At 33.1% G+C, this 14,350-nt stretch overlaps 1 protein-coding gene across 2 annotated transcripts in view; it reads right to left on the bottom strand.

Moving 5' to 3' along the window:
* LOC104609497 (putative LRR receptor-like serine/threonine-protein kinase At1g56140) overlaps positions 1–14,350 on the bottom strand; it is a 39,784-nt gene that overhangs the window by 15,367 nt on the left and 10,067 nt on the right. Inside the window, exons 4-16 of one of the 2 annotated variants that reach the window (XM_010275828.3) lie at positions 11,652–11,723; positions 10,048–10,119; positions 8,220–8,291; positions 7,427–7,498; positions 7,243–7,314; positions 7,031–7,102; positions 6,873–6,944; positions 6,696–6,767; positions 6,463–6,534; positions 6,313–6,378; positions 5,961–6,023; positions 3,014–3,058; positions 2,833–2,894 (exon numbers count right to left, since the gene is read on the bottom strand). In XM_010275828.3, the coding sequence (XP_010274130.1) occupies positions 2,833–2,894; positions 3,014–3,058; positions 5,961–6,023; positions 6,313–6,378; positions 6,463–6,534; positions 6,696–6,767; positions 6,873–6,944; positions 7,031–7,102; positions 7,243–7,314; positions 7,427–7,498; positions 8,220–8,291; positions 10,048–10,119; positions 11,652–11,723 (884 nt within the window). The remainder of the gene's footprint in view (positions 1–2,832; positions 2,895–3,013; positions 3,059–5,960; positions 6,024–6,312; positions 6,379–6,462; positions 6,535–6,695; positions 6,768–6,872; positions 6,945–7,030; positions 7,103–7,242; positions 7,315–7,426; positions 7,499–8,219; positions 8,292–10,047; positions 10,120–11,651; positions 11,724–14,350) is intronic. The other variant, XM_088891545.1, reaches the window with a different exon arrangement.

Below are 14,350 nucleotides of genomic sequence, written 5' to 3'. Positions count from 1 at the left end.
GAACCTTGAAGCTTGTACTAAAATCAGGATGGTACCATCATGGATGGCTGAAATGAAGAAATAGAGAATGAATTCTATTGGCCTAGTATTCTTAGTTGCAAAAAAAATGAAAAAGAAAAGATCTCTATTGATTATGATGGTGGTAGACCACTTTAGTACATCCATTATTTTATAATTGATAATCTCACTGAAGCCCAGAGAATGTTCATACTATGTCTTATTTTCCATTTTTTTATCAGTCATCTCGTATTCTCATTTCTCCATGACCCATGAGTTTCTTGAGTTTGGATGATAACTTTTCCTACTAGAAAGGCACCTACTGCATTCGTTCTACAAGAACTATCATAAAGAGAATAGGAGGATGTTTAACAGAAACTATCTCCTTCTGCAAATACCTAACTATACTCCCTTGAGAAAATAAATAATGGATCAGAAAGATTCCCCAAATAGAATTATATCTAGATATTATTATTTTCTTTTACTGAAGCAGAACTCTGTTCATCTAGTTTATCATTATCCTCTCTCCCTGGCCATGAAAGCTTGTAGCATAGGTGAAAACCTTATCTTCAGCTAATTAAAATTTTTCTTACATTTATTATCAGTGAAAAAACAAATTTGATTGGTCAAGAGATGTGCATGTATAAGAGAAATACAAACCATGGTATATGGGCACATCCTCAGTCTCTTCTAAGAAGACCACCCTAGTTCTAAAACCAATATAAAATACATCAAGCTATCAAGTTATCAGTCCATATAGATCAGTAGTCCCCAGATGCAACTCTGCTCTTTCCTACCCCTGATTTGACTAAGCTATCAGCTAATACATTTTCATATCACCTGATCTAAGTAAATGGGATCTTCACTCTAGAAGCAAGAGCTCTAGCTCCTCTGGTTTGATGCCACGTTTGCCAATAGCTCTGTTAGCTAATGTATCTTGTATCACCTTTAATCCAGCTAATAATCATCTGCAAATCTTCTTACACTTTCATCTTTTGTAAACCCAACAAGTACATATTTTAGTTCCTGTACTATAGCTAAAACCTACAACCTAATAGCAGTCCCATGACCAACCAGACCAGAATATACATAGAGAATGCCACCAGTAGAATCCTATGTTGTTACCCACATACAGCAAGGACACAGATGGATATGGTATGAAATACAAAATTTACACTAAAAATTGAAGCACCATCACAGTACAGAACCCTTGTACAGGACCTACAGGTATCTAGGTACCATCCCATAATTCCTCAGATTGAGATGGATTCACCTTTGAAAATTCATAACAGACTGTCACCTTTTATCTCGATTTCTACAACATAATCAGTATAATTTGAAAAAGGATTATTAGGTGGATTAGAACTACGGTCCACTATGATACTAATCAACTCACCGTCTTTTTCCTTCTGCACCAATTCAATTTCTTCCTTTATCTTACCAATGGTTTCATTAAGACAACAGAATAGTTTTTATTAGGATAAACAAGATTCTCTTCACCAATTTAATTTCTTCTTTCCTTATCATATCCATGTTACCTTCTTATTTGATAAGTCATTTTTATAAGGACAGAAAGATTTTCTTCACCAAACACAATGTTGGCATGCTGATGTTATTTATTATCACATGGTTCGTTACAAGTAAATATACCACCATTGTTTGCAAGACCTGCAACAGGAAGGAGGGTTTTAATGAATGCTGGGTTGTTAGCATCCTCACCATCCAATATGAATCATATTCTGTCAGGGTGAGAACTTGTGAAATGCAATTCAGCACGAACTCTAGCCATGCTAACTCATGTCGTTGCCCAAGTAGGGCTGTCAAGCTTTTACACCTTCCTGATAGATCTGATTATCAGATCCAAATAAAATGAGGTAGAACACAGTATGGCAAAGTGCCAAGAACCCCAGATGTGTAATTGGTGATTCATACTGGGATCAAAGTCAGTGTCCATTAAATGGAGATTGAAATTCTTCCCTTGATCTGGTACTCCCCTGGTCCAACTCCAAGCCCTGGTAGAAGTTTCTACACTCCTTTTTCACATCCTCCATAAGGAAACACCTAATTACCCTTAAAAAATAGATTCCAGTAATATTAGGAATGAAGGTTAAAAAAGAGACTTCAAATCAGCTTTAACTTCATCAGGATAGGAAACTTTTGATCCTAGGATCAGTTTCCCAATAGCATTCGTATCATAATCAATAAAAAGCACAATTGAACCATGAAAATGAAAAAAAAAAGAAGGAAAAAGAATCAGAAACACCAGAGTGAAAGCAGACCCTAGATCTATGTCTCCTGGTCCTCAATTTATTAGCTTATGAAAACCATCATTATGCAAAACATTTACAAAGACTAGATGTGACTTTTTCTTTTGAAAATATATATAAGACTAGATGTGACTTTATAAGAAGGCTACACAAATAATGGATCTATTGTATTTCCAAGTGCTAATTTCTGAAGAGACTTTTGAGTCTAATCATATCCAAGGAAAACATCAATTATACTAAATAGTTTGATATGTAATAGTCCTGTTGGATACAGAATCTATTCATATGCCAGTTCATTTATTGCCTTTATGATGATAGGCTATAAATTCCATTCAGACTAAATTCTCTCTCTATTACAACAAAGTAATGGTGAATTTACCCAAAAATGGTTAGCATTTTTTCTCTTTCCCTTTTATTGTTTCTTAAGCACTATTTATAATTTTGTCTGTACTTCTTTTAAGTATCTGTCATCTTGAAGTTGTTGATGTAAAAAGCTTATCAAGTTAAATAATATTAACGGAAGAGGAACTCCTATACAACATGTGACAGAGAGAAGAATGTTACTTACAACGTGGAAATCCCTTATTGCATGGAAAATTTTTCTGAAGGCAATTTAACCCTGGGAATATACTGCACTCAAAATCATAATGTTCCTAGAGTCAATAATATAATGCATGCTGTGTACACAAACTAGAAGATTAAGCACAAAATGGATAGGAATTTAGATGGTTCAAGAACATTTATTTCACCTTATATTTGTTTTATCGAATATGAAGTTGTTGGCTACCAGATTCCTGCAAATTTTACATCACAAAGATCTTATAGTCGATCATGAGCATCACCAATACTCTCAGAAAGTACTGATAAATATACAGAAAATCTACTTCTGTATGATTACCATAAAAGGTTTACTAACTGAACTAAATTCAACCACAGCACTTGTTATTGACACAATGATCATTGTTGGAAGTTTTGAAAGCTAAATAACAATAAGAGGCTAGTATATACCATCATGGGCTAAAGTAAGTTGTAATGGATTATATAATCCTATAGATTTTTCATTAGAAAGTACAAATAAGTTATTAAATAGGATCCTAAGCCCCTTAAAACATATAATAGAACTATAAAAGGAAGAAAGCGGTCCAACAAATGTTCAAATGACACGCAGCTAAACTCAACATTAGATCATGTAGTTCAAGTTCATCAAGTACATCACAACCTTCATCATAGTCAATATATAGAGGATACACATGTAATCTGCCATCACAACCATCAACAACTTATGATAGATTTAGTTCAACCCAGAAAACATCAGCCAACTGATTCCAGTAGCAAAAAACAAAGTCCAGATTTCCTACCCACATAACATCGCAGCCACAAATGGGGAACATCTCATCCTCTTACATGTTATTATGCAGGGGGAGATGTTCCCAATGCACGGAGGTGGTGTTTTGTGGGTAGGTGTGGATAGAGCTCTTGTGAGCAGGAGATCCGGAGTCCAAAAAACAAATAAATAGAGGTTCAGCAATGGAAAATGCCAAATATGAACCCTAAGAAAAATCACAAGATATTCACCACGTGATAGAAAAATATAAGATCCAAACCATCATACTTCCCAACAATTTTGCACCCACCAAAACAAGTAAGAAACAACACCAGAAACATACCCAATTGAGAGAATAAGTCTGAAATTCCAAATCCCAATCTTTTGTATATTCCACAAAAAAAAAACGGAAAAATACCTAACATACGTTATCTACATGAATCTAACACGAAAATAAATCCCTAAATTTTAATCTTCTTCCAAAATATATGTGTTTAAAAGTCTGGGCTAGCATCTCTACAGTTGTCAACATCATCTGTACTGATGATAATGTCAGCATCCTCCCTGTTTGCTCAGTCTGTAAAAAATATTCCCCTATCTGTTCTGGTACCAATTAGAAATAACTAAGATTTAAAAGAGAATCTTAAAGTGTAAGAGACAAGAAGAATAAAATAGGAAAGGGAAAAGAAATTTTCTGAATCAATGTATATCTCACACCCACTCTATCAGTGTTATTTATATGGAAGTTGCAACATGAAGTAAAAGGATAGTACTGCCCCTGGTTACAAATATCACACCTTGCTATGGTCTCTATTAGGAGTCATTATTCTAATCGTATCTTAATTATGCTTCAAATTTCATAGCCATTCATTGAGTTTTAGCAAAGTTCTCAAATTATGACAAAGTAGCAGTTTTCCCTCTCATCCACATGGTGTTAACCATTGTTTAGAAGGGACTCTCAAAGTTGCCATGTAACCGATGGCTCCCATGCCCCACCATTCATATATCTCCAAGCCCTCATATCTCTCTCCAAACAAACACCTAATCAACACTTAATATATTTAAGCTCTCACTAAGAGATCACTTTACTTGCCTAATCAAATTCCACTTACTATGTCTGAATATATAGTTCTTTCTTACAAATTTTATTCCCAAACATACAAAATGTCAAGGACAAGGAAAGAAAGAAACAGTAACTCCTTTTACTAGAGATATGAATTTAATTTCTCTCTCTCTCTCTCTAACAATCTCCTATCCCCTGTTTCCAGCTATCTAAAAGATGAATGAATCATCAATACTATACCAGCCTCAATAGTTTGGGAATTTCCTATCTGCAGCAAAGGAACCTCCCAAGGCACCTCCAATAGCCACAAAGAGAGGCAAGCACCAAAGGCAAAGGGTAACACTAGATAACCCACCAGTAAAAGGAGCTGCATGATTCGTGAAGACTGATTAAGCACCTCTGGAGAAGAATAAATCATCTTCCCTATTCTTCTTCTCCAAGTATACTAGATGTACAATCTACTTACCACAGAAAGGTCTCCATCTTTCTAAATGTATCCTTTTTAAGCTGTTTTAAGTTACAAACAGGAATCTTAATGGGCTGGCCCAAACCTGTTATTCATTTACAAATAGATTGAACTTCAGGAGTTTAATTAACGAATTCAAGTAGATTTTTATTGGATATTTCTCATAATAGGGCACTCTGTTAAAGAAAAACGATATTTATTTATGGTATAGTAACATAAATGTTTGCTAGAACTTGCACTCTTTTCACATTTATTGGGTTAGAAAGATACATTTATTCTCTTGATGCTAATCTGATGTTCTAATACCATAAACATGCATCCTATATTTATCTCCATAAATAGCCTTCCATTCTTGGAAATAACCTCTGTGTGTATTTGCAAGGGTAATGCTACATACAACTGTTCCTCCCCAGACCCCACATTGGTGGAAGCCTTGTGCACTGGGCTCTCCTTACATAGCCCTCCATTCCGACACTATTGATCAATTATCTAGCATGTGTTGTTCCCTACTTTGTCCCCCTTTTGTAATTTGTTTCCTAATAGTTCACTATCACTATCAGTCCCCTCAAGTCCTTATTTCGACAATGATAATCTTTAACTCAAAAAAAAAAAGAAGCCTGTCCTACACTATTGCATCAGTGGTATCTAGACAATCTAACTAATGCTAAAACTTTTTGGCACCTATACATGGTCACAATATCCTGACCTTATATATCAGAAGATGAGGTTATATGCTATTCATACAGAGAAAGAAGATAGAGTAGCAACTAGTTCTATTGAGCAGTTTGTTAAAACAAAAAAATGCTAACATTGAAAAGAAATTCTTGCATTTGTCAAACATACACTTGTACATCTGGTTTAACCCATGAAGGAAAGCTTCCATGAAGTTCGTTGTATGACAAGTCTCTGTATACAAAACATATTAGTAATAATTAGTATAAACTTTAAGCTGAGAGAGAGAGAACTGAAAATCTAGTGCTGCACATGCTGGAAAACCTGTTCCACTATTCAATGGTTTCTAATAAGGCGATCTTCTAGCCAGAATACTATAACAGTCTAGTGATCCTAATATTTTGATTTATACAAGTGTTCATTAGGAATGACAATATTTAGATCTAAAGATTATCTGATCGTGCTAATTTCAGCCAAAAAGTTAATTACTTCAATTAAATAGAAACTAGTGATTAGGACATACACGTATAGAAGGCTTTGACTTTTTTGAGAAGGAATGGTACCAGATAAGCTATTGTTCCCAAGAAACCTGTTCATCACAATGATCAAACAGAAGTGAAGGGAAATATAATGATCTTTATTGGTAGGTCAGGAACAACAATATGTTACTTACAAATGAGAGAGAGACCCCAAATTGAATAGAGAGCTTGGAATTTCACCAGTTAAATTGTTGAAGCTTAAATCTCTACAAAGATCCATCAAGAAATGGAAATTAGAACAAGATTTTCCAATTTCTTTCATCATTCATGTTATCATTATCTTCTTTTTGTGTGACTACGATAACTACAATGAGATTGTCATTTGAGAAAATACATCTATAAGAATTTCTGAAAATGTATAACATACAATATTTGCAACTTTTGGTAATCCCCAATATTAGATGGAATGGTACCGGAAATCATATTGTTACTCAAAACCCTGTATGAAAGAATGGTTAATGTAAGTAAATGAGGTAGTGAACATGAATACAAATGGGCATTTATACATATCGGCATTACTAGTTGGATTAGGAAAATCACTTACAATCTGGTTAAATCCTTCATATCTTTAATGAAATCCAGTGTTGAACTAACATTAGACAGGTCACTTATTCTCCTATATAATAATGTGCAATGGTAAGTGAAACATAAAATTGATGAGATGACATCAAATCTTGAAATGATTAAAAATAAGGAACTTACAGATCTGTTAACGAAATCAAATTAGAAAAACTGTTTGGTATTGGACCTTCAAAAGAGTTACCATATAATCTCCTACATAAAACATTAAGTGCTTTACGAAGGGATGATGATGATGATGATGATGATGATAACAACAACAACAATAAAAAGTAAATAAATAGAGGACTCTATTGCAATAATGTATAATTCAATGAACAAAAATTTTAGCTTACAAATCTGTAAGTTTTGTCCAGTTCCCAATGAAGTCAGGTATCTTCCCTGTAAATGGATTATCATTCGCCCAACTGACATCCAAAAATAATTTTTACAGAAAAATGAGGTTGATATTTTTTTTAAACATTAGAAGAAACAAATCTTAAAAACTAGATAGAGCTAGTTATCTTCACAAAGCCTTACAAAGTTAGCATGTTTACTAGGTTCTGAAATGTTGAAGGAATCTCGCCACCCACTCCAGCACTGGCCATGTAACTGTCAAATTGGACAAGAAAAATATGTAATCAGGACTGCCCTACAACGTTTCTCTCTATTGTGTTTCTTTTAATTTATTTTTGATTTATTTGGTTGAAATGAAACTGAATCTACAACATGTGGAATTCCAAATTGCTTAATGCAGAACTAGAGGCTTAAAATCAAATATTTTCAGAAGTCTGATAAATTACAAAATCAAAACCAAAAGAAAGAAAAGATTAGGAAACTTTTGGAATTGTACTCTCCCCCACCTTTCAAAAGTCCAAATTTCTAATTCAGTAACCAAAGCACAACCTTATCTCATTTTTCTACTTAATCCTTTCATTTGCATATTAAATTAAAGTAGATTTTCTGATGGGTGCATATTGAATTAAAGTTCAGTCTGAAGCTTTGAAGAGGGCAATGCATATTAAAGTTTCAAGATGGATAATATGCTTGTAGATAGTGTTAGACTGTCCTAATGTCAAGTGTACAAGGTATGAAAATAGCCAAGACTGAGCCCAAACAAGTAATTTCCACTCAATATCACCATCGTTACTTTTCATGGAGGCATTTATGCCAATCTTATAGTCATTATATTTAATTGCACAATATCATTATTAAATCTAGTGAAAATCCGAATTCATGTGATCTGGACCTCAAGCCTGTAAGTTTTCTCAAGCGAGATATGAAAAGCTAGACGCAGTTCATTGAAAACCATACTGTTGCAGTTAGGACTTACATTTGCTCAAGTTTAGGTATATTCCCAAGATGCGAAGGGAGTGGTCCAGAGAAATTGTTTGAACCAAAAGATCTGCAGGAAACAAATCAGAAAACAAACATCTGATTAACAAGTAAATCTCAAGGTGCTATAATCAATTTGCTCTTCTTACCATAAAATAATGAACACGAACAATTACTAGAATTCATTTTCATAGTTTCGTGCATATTGTCAATAAACTAAAATTTCTACTTTTTGCAATTAGGATCATTCCATTTATAGCTCACCTATGAGCGAAACAATTGATAGAAGCTATGATACTCAGATACTTGTACAAAGAGTACTATATTGTATCAGATAAATAAACTTTTTTTGTAAATTTCATTATCGACACCTTATCCAGCCATGCCCTTGCCATGTCGTGGTAACATAGAACATTTTTTATCCCCAAACATTCTGCATTGGAGGGGAGACCACCTTGGGCATACGCAGAAGCTTTCAATCTTGAACAAGCTCTGAGGCACATCTCTGGTAATGGTCAGAGATTCTGAAGCAGGGTTGCTATTCACTTCTCTGTCTTCCTAAGCCATAGTTGGAGGTAAGCCACTTAAAAGGATTTTCTCTGCTGTTCAAAGGGAAATCTGATGAGGTAAACAAGGTGTAAAAGGGGATTAATTTGGATATGATGATCACAAAACATTTGCTGGTGGTCAATAAAAACCTTGTTCTTTTCCTTTGTGTGATGAGACGCTTCTGCTCTAGATTTTTAAGAGAATTAAAAGAATGGCGTAGGATTTAAAAGGAAGCAAGGCAAGAATATATAGGGTTGAGGGTATGGGTCTGCATTACATGCAGCGATTATATTTGGGTTGGCATCGGTTTCGGTTGTGCTGAACTTATTAAGAAGTAGAACTGAACCTAATTCTGCAAATAGATAGAATTTAATCCAAAATTTGAATTCGAGTATGATTCATTTAGTCGGGATTCAGATAAACTCATGCCGTTTAGTCATAATCGGATTGAAATGTAAACATATAATGTACCAACTTTTCATATACTAATTTGCATGTGTCCATGGGATTTTCATTTTCTGCTTGGTTTCGCTGCTTTTAGCGGTTGGTCAGTTGGGTTCTACCCATCACCTCCCAAATAAATAAATAAATATCCACGGCACTCTTGAGATGTAAATCCGGCCATGCCAAATTATATGCAACTCATGGTTTGTGCAGGCTGCGTCATGTCAGTCCGCAGGTTAGACCGGGCCGTGCTTGTCTCTTTTGAGATAACCAGGCTGAGCCTTGGGCTAGGTCAGACCGTGGGTCATGTCATGAGTTTTTAAAAAAATTTAAAAAAATAATAAAAATTTAAAAATAAATTAACAAAATAGTATGAAATAATATAATATTTTTTATATGATTTTTTATGTAAAAATGAAATTACAAAAAAATTACAATATAACTGAAATAAATTAATATAATAAAATTAAAAATAAAAATCTATACACTTAATACATTATATAATTATTATTGCACATATATAATATATACATAATATAATGGCCATGCCAGCTAATGGGCCTGAAAACTCAAGCCCGGCACGGCCCATACCTTCATGCCATGCCTGGCACGGCTTGCGTGCACAGCTCTATTTCTAAATTTCTTTACTCATGGTCTCGTGCGACGCCAAAAGTAGCGTGACCAAATGGGCACTAAAATGTATAAGCCCATGAAGATCCATTGGAACTCCAAACACTAATGCTTTAATTGAGAATGTCCTCCCTTCCTAAGAAACCAATTTCAATCGATACCTATAGTATTAATATCAGGAAATGATTATGGAGATATCTTACAATACTCTCAGTAGCTTAAGGTTGCCAAGCTCCTCCGGAATAGTTCCAGATAATGCATTAACAGCAAGTGACCTAGCAATCAAACTATAAGTTACAAAAACAAACTAGCATAACTGAGAAAGTAATCACAAATAACTATTATTGTAATTTCAATTTTATCTAGGGTGTTACTGTAAGTTCAAGTTATGATGAGCTCCTTTTGCAATTCCAGTTATATTTATATCTGACTTGTTCAGAAAAGCTAACTGCTATATGTGGGCTTAATTGTTTATTTTGTAACTTGGATAGAGGAGAGATGTAGACCATGCATTGTATGTTGTTTGCAGGGATATGGTTCTCTTTGTTGATTTACCGTAAAAATCCGGTTTCTTATTTAATTTTTCTTGCTATGGTTTGGTTGTTTACCTTTTCAAGTTTCAACTATGTTATCTCTGCTCTATTCTAAGCAGTGTTGATGGATTCTCTTAAATGATGGGAGTGTATATATATATGTATCGGATGCAGTTACGAGCCTATATATAATCTTAAATTTCAAAAGAAATATGGACCATGGCATGAGCTATCCCCAGTTTGTGTAATTATTTTTCCTTGTATTACCAGAAAAGTAAAAAGGAAATATGAATTATTTTAATAGTTTTATATATACTTTTCCACAGAGGTGTTGAGTCCTCGTTTTTCTTTCTCTTGCTGAAAAATCTTATATACGTGCCAGATTCTGATTATTGTGCCCTTCTCCATGCAACATCGGCTCAATTCAAAACTGGACCAAGTTGGTTATAAGAAATTCCATGAACGAGAACAACCAATTTAAGATGTCTTTAACCTATGCAAAATAGGCTTTCTACCCCTTGTTGTGGCATTGATTCAGGGTTTGGAAGTTGGCTTATAATACTACCTTAAGAAGACCAATAAAGAATTATATATCTAATGACCTAATAGTTGCATCCTGATTTCTGAGGACAATTTTGCCCATCCAATTCAATTGTATCTTTCTCCTAGCATTTTCCCCCTTTTACATAAATAGTGTATCAACACCATCTTATTAATTTATTTGTTTAGTAATTGATTCTCCTCATGGTTCATGGATTATTAATTTTATATATAACATTTTTACTTTTTCCATCTAGTTTCTTCAAATCCTAAAATTCCTTTCTTTTATGGTTTAATCTAAAAATTATAAGGCTCTCCATGTACTTTTCTCATGAAGAACTTAAATAGTACTAATAGAAAAACTATAAATGGTTAAAAATGTGATAAATAGAGTAGAATGATATGGTGTAGTCTTCTATAGAATGATTAGAAATAAAATCTACTACAAGGAATATATTGTTGAAATTAAAAGGTTCTTAATATAAAAAGTGGAAAGTATAATAGGGGATAAGCTCAATTTCCTTGATCTTATGCATTTAAGGGGTGTTTGCCAATATGTATGATTTTTTTTCAAAACAACAATTTTCCACATCAGGAAAACATGTTAGTTTTATCGACATTGCAGTTGTTTTTGTTTTCAAAAACAATATCATATATATTGGCTAATAACCCTTAAATTTCAATTGAATTAATCTTGAACTTATTATGTTTTCTCATGAAAGAATTTGACTTACAGAACATCCAATGAAGATAAATTTCCAATAAATGCAGGTATGGGACCTGTTAAGTAATTCTGATCCAACTTCCTGCAAGAATAGTAAATAGCAATACTCATTATTAGCAGTAATTAAGTGGACTGACAATTTTTTTTTCTAATTGTACATCATTAAATATGACTTGTATAAACCATCAATAAACAAATCTTATCACAGCCATTAAAAAAGAAGATTCGGCAGAACATCTATCTAATATGAACTGATAGAAGAATTTCGTTATAGGCTTGAACTAAAACCAGATATTTTTTCATGCTAAGATATTATCTAACAAAAAAAATAGCAAGATTGAATGATTGGAGGTGGAAATATAAATTATCCATGTCTATATTTGTACTACTATTAAAAGTACAAATGAGATTGTAGAACTTTTCTTCTTGACTAAAATACCTTCATTCTTGAATTTGGTGTCTCTCTAATTGTGAGAGAAAGAAAATTAATTTGAACTACTACTTTTTACTTCATTCAATTTCCTCTTACTAAATCTTATATTAAAGGTATTAGCTCATATTTTCTCTAATTAAATCCTACATTTCATGTATTTTCTCTCACTAATTAATTCTATTAATTAGATCTATATCCAATACTTCAAACAAAATGAAATCTATGTTTTTTAAAAGCTGACCCAAAAATAAAATTGTTCTTCCATGTAGTCTTAGAGGCAGGTAAGCAATTCAACCATTTAGGTAAAATGAGTCACAATATGAAATTGTTAAGTAATACCGTTTTCAAAATAGAACTGAATATAAAAATAAAAAAAAAAAAATTGTAAAAACTTTTTGGCATATCTTTAATATTTTACATTAATCATATTAAAGAAAAATAAGTGTGATAAATAAAAATTGTTTTTGTTGTTTTCCAATTTGATTGTGAGTCAACAATTCAACCTTTTGGGTCAAATGTGTCAACCTTTGATGTCATAATTAAATAATAAAAATTAAAAGAAAGATAAATAATACAAAAAATATAAATTTTATAAAAAATCATTTGAACACATATCTAATATTATATATATTTTCTATGTTAAAAGATAAATATGATAAATAAGAATTATTTTTATAAATAGACATAAAAAATTATAATAAAATTTCGACGCATATTATTACTATTTATTACTACTATCGTTATTATTACCATCATATTTACACATTTTCTAGGTGCGAAACAATTTAGGAGACTCGAGAGACACCCTAAAAATCATGCAACCAATTTATCCAGCATTGCTGATTTTTTGCAACATTTGATAGGACATAGATGGACCTTATAATAGGATTAGATAATGAAGTACAGAAGGTTTACCTATAGTCTAACTCTGTTCCATATCCGAAGTCAGTGGGTACAGATTCTCATAAAGATCCACATTTTAAAATAAATGAACAGGAACCCAATCCATGCATTAAATCTCCTTTGTAGGATCTGACCCGTAATCTCCTTTGTAGGATCCATGACCCTTAATCTGGCTCATGGATCTATTTCATGAGACCAGGCAAGGATTCAAAGCTGCAATAGAATCTGTTTATTACGGGTCATTTGACAAGTTTTTTTGGGAAGATCTTTTATTAGTTCTGACTGTTAAACATGTATTGAGCATTTGTATTAAGATCTTAGCAGCTTGAAATATGTTTGGTTAAGGCATATATTTCTATGTAAATACGAATAGAAAAAAAAAACAAAAAAAAAAACGTAAAAACTCCATTTAAAACTTCCCAAATATCGCCTGGTTTAAGCTTTTTGCATTTTTTCAGTGCATTGACTTTTAATGACTAAATGTGTTAAACTTGTAAATAACCGATAGACCGCACGAAAAAACACGTTAAATAGGGCCTACTTTTCTTGCTGATTTAGTACCAAGGCCTAGCTCTGCCTTTAAAGCTCGGTAAAGCTTTGAGAATCAGGTATATGGGCTTGTTGGCCTGTATTAATTGAGCCAGATTGATAAATTGGTGAGACAAATATTGGTTGTATTGTCAAAATAAGGATATCTTTGACTATTCGTCCGTGTTATACAATATACAGGGATAAAAGCTTGGTTGGCACGTTCCCATATCTGTGTTTTTCATAAACACGTTATCCTGTTTTCTAATATGCCATTTAATCAAAATAATTAAAAATTATAGAAAAGAAAACATTATATTAGGGGGACAAACGTTTATGTTTTGGTTTCTATAAATAATTTATGCTCCGTTTGGATAAATTTTTGCTTTTTAGTTTTGGGCTCAGGAAAATAAAGATGGGTCAAAAGTGTATTATGCGTTTGATAAAAGATGCTTGTAGAAACATATTATTGAAGCCAAATCACTTTGAAGACCCAAAGCAGAAAACTTAGAACTGGGACTTTGTCCTTTTTGAGTTTTAAAGGACAAACCTTGAAGCTTATCCAAACGCAACATTAGTTAGTCAATAAAAAGTACCTATGAATGGATTATTGTTTATGGACCGATGGGCCTGGGCATATCAATCAATTAAGATGCCGAGTTGTCTATTACTTGCTAGGTGGAATTCAAGTTGGGTTGCTCCCATGTCGGTCGTTTCATGGCTAGCCCAATACCAATAGCAGGCCTTGACCTAGTCGGACCATGACCCGAATATATACTAGCCACTAGCCAGTCTTTTCGAACAAGCCATAAAGGCAATTTTGTCAGTCCGGGTTCAGAACTGTT

This window comes from Nelumbo nucifera, chromosome 7 (genome assembly GCF_055504915.1).
Source record: "Nelumbo nucifera cultivar China Antique chromosome 7, China Antique-T2T, whole genome shotgun sequence".
In the NCBI taxonomy this organism is placed as follows: Eukaryota; Viridiplantae; Streptophyta; class Magnoliopsida; order Proteales; family Nelumbonaceae; genus Nelumbo; species Nelumbo nucifera.
The sequence above is the reverse complement of the archived record's forward strand: the minus strand, read 5'-3'. Positions and strand labels throughout refer to the sequence as shown.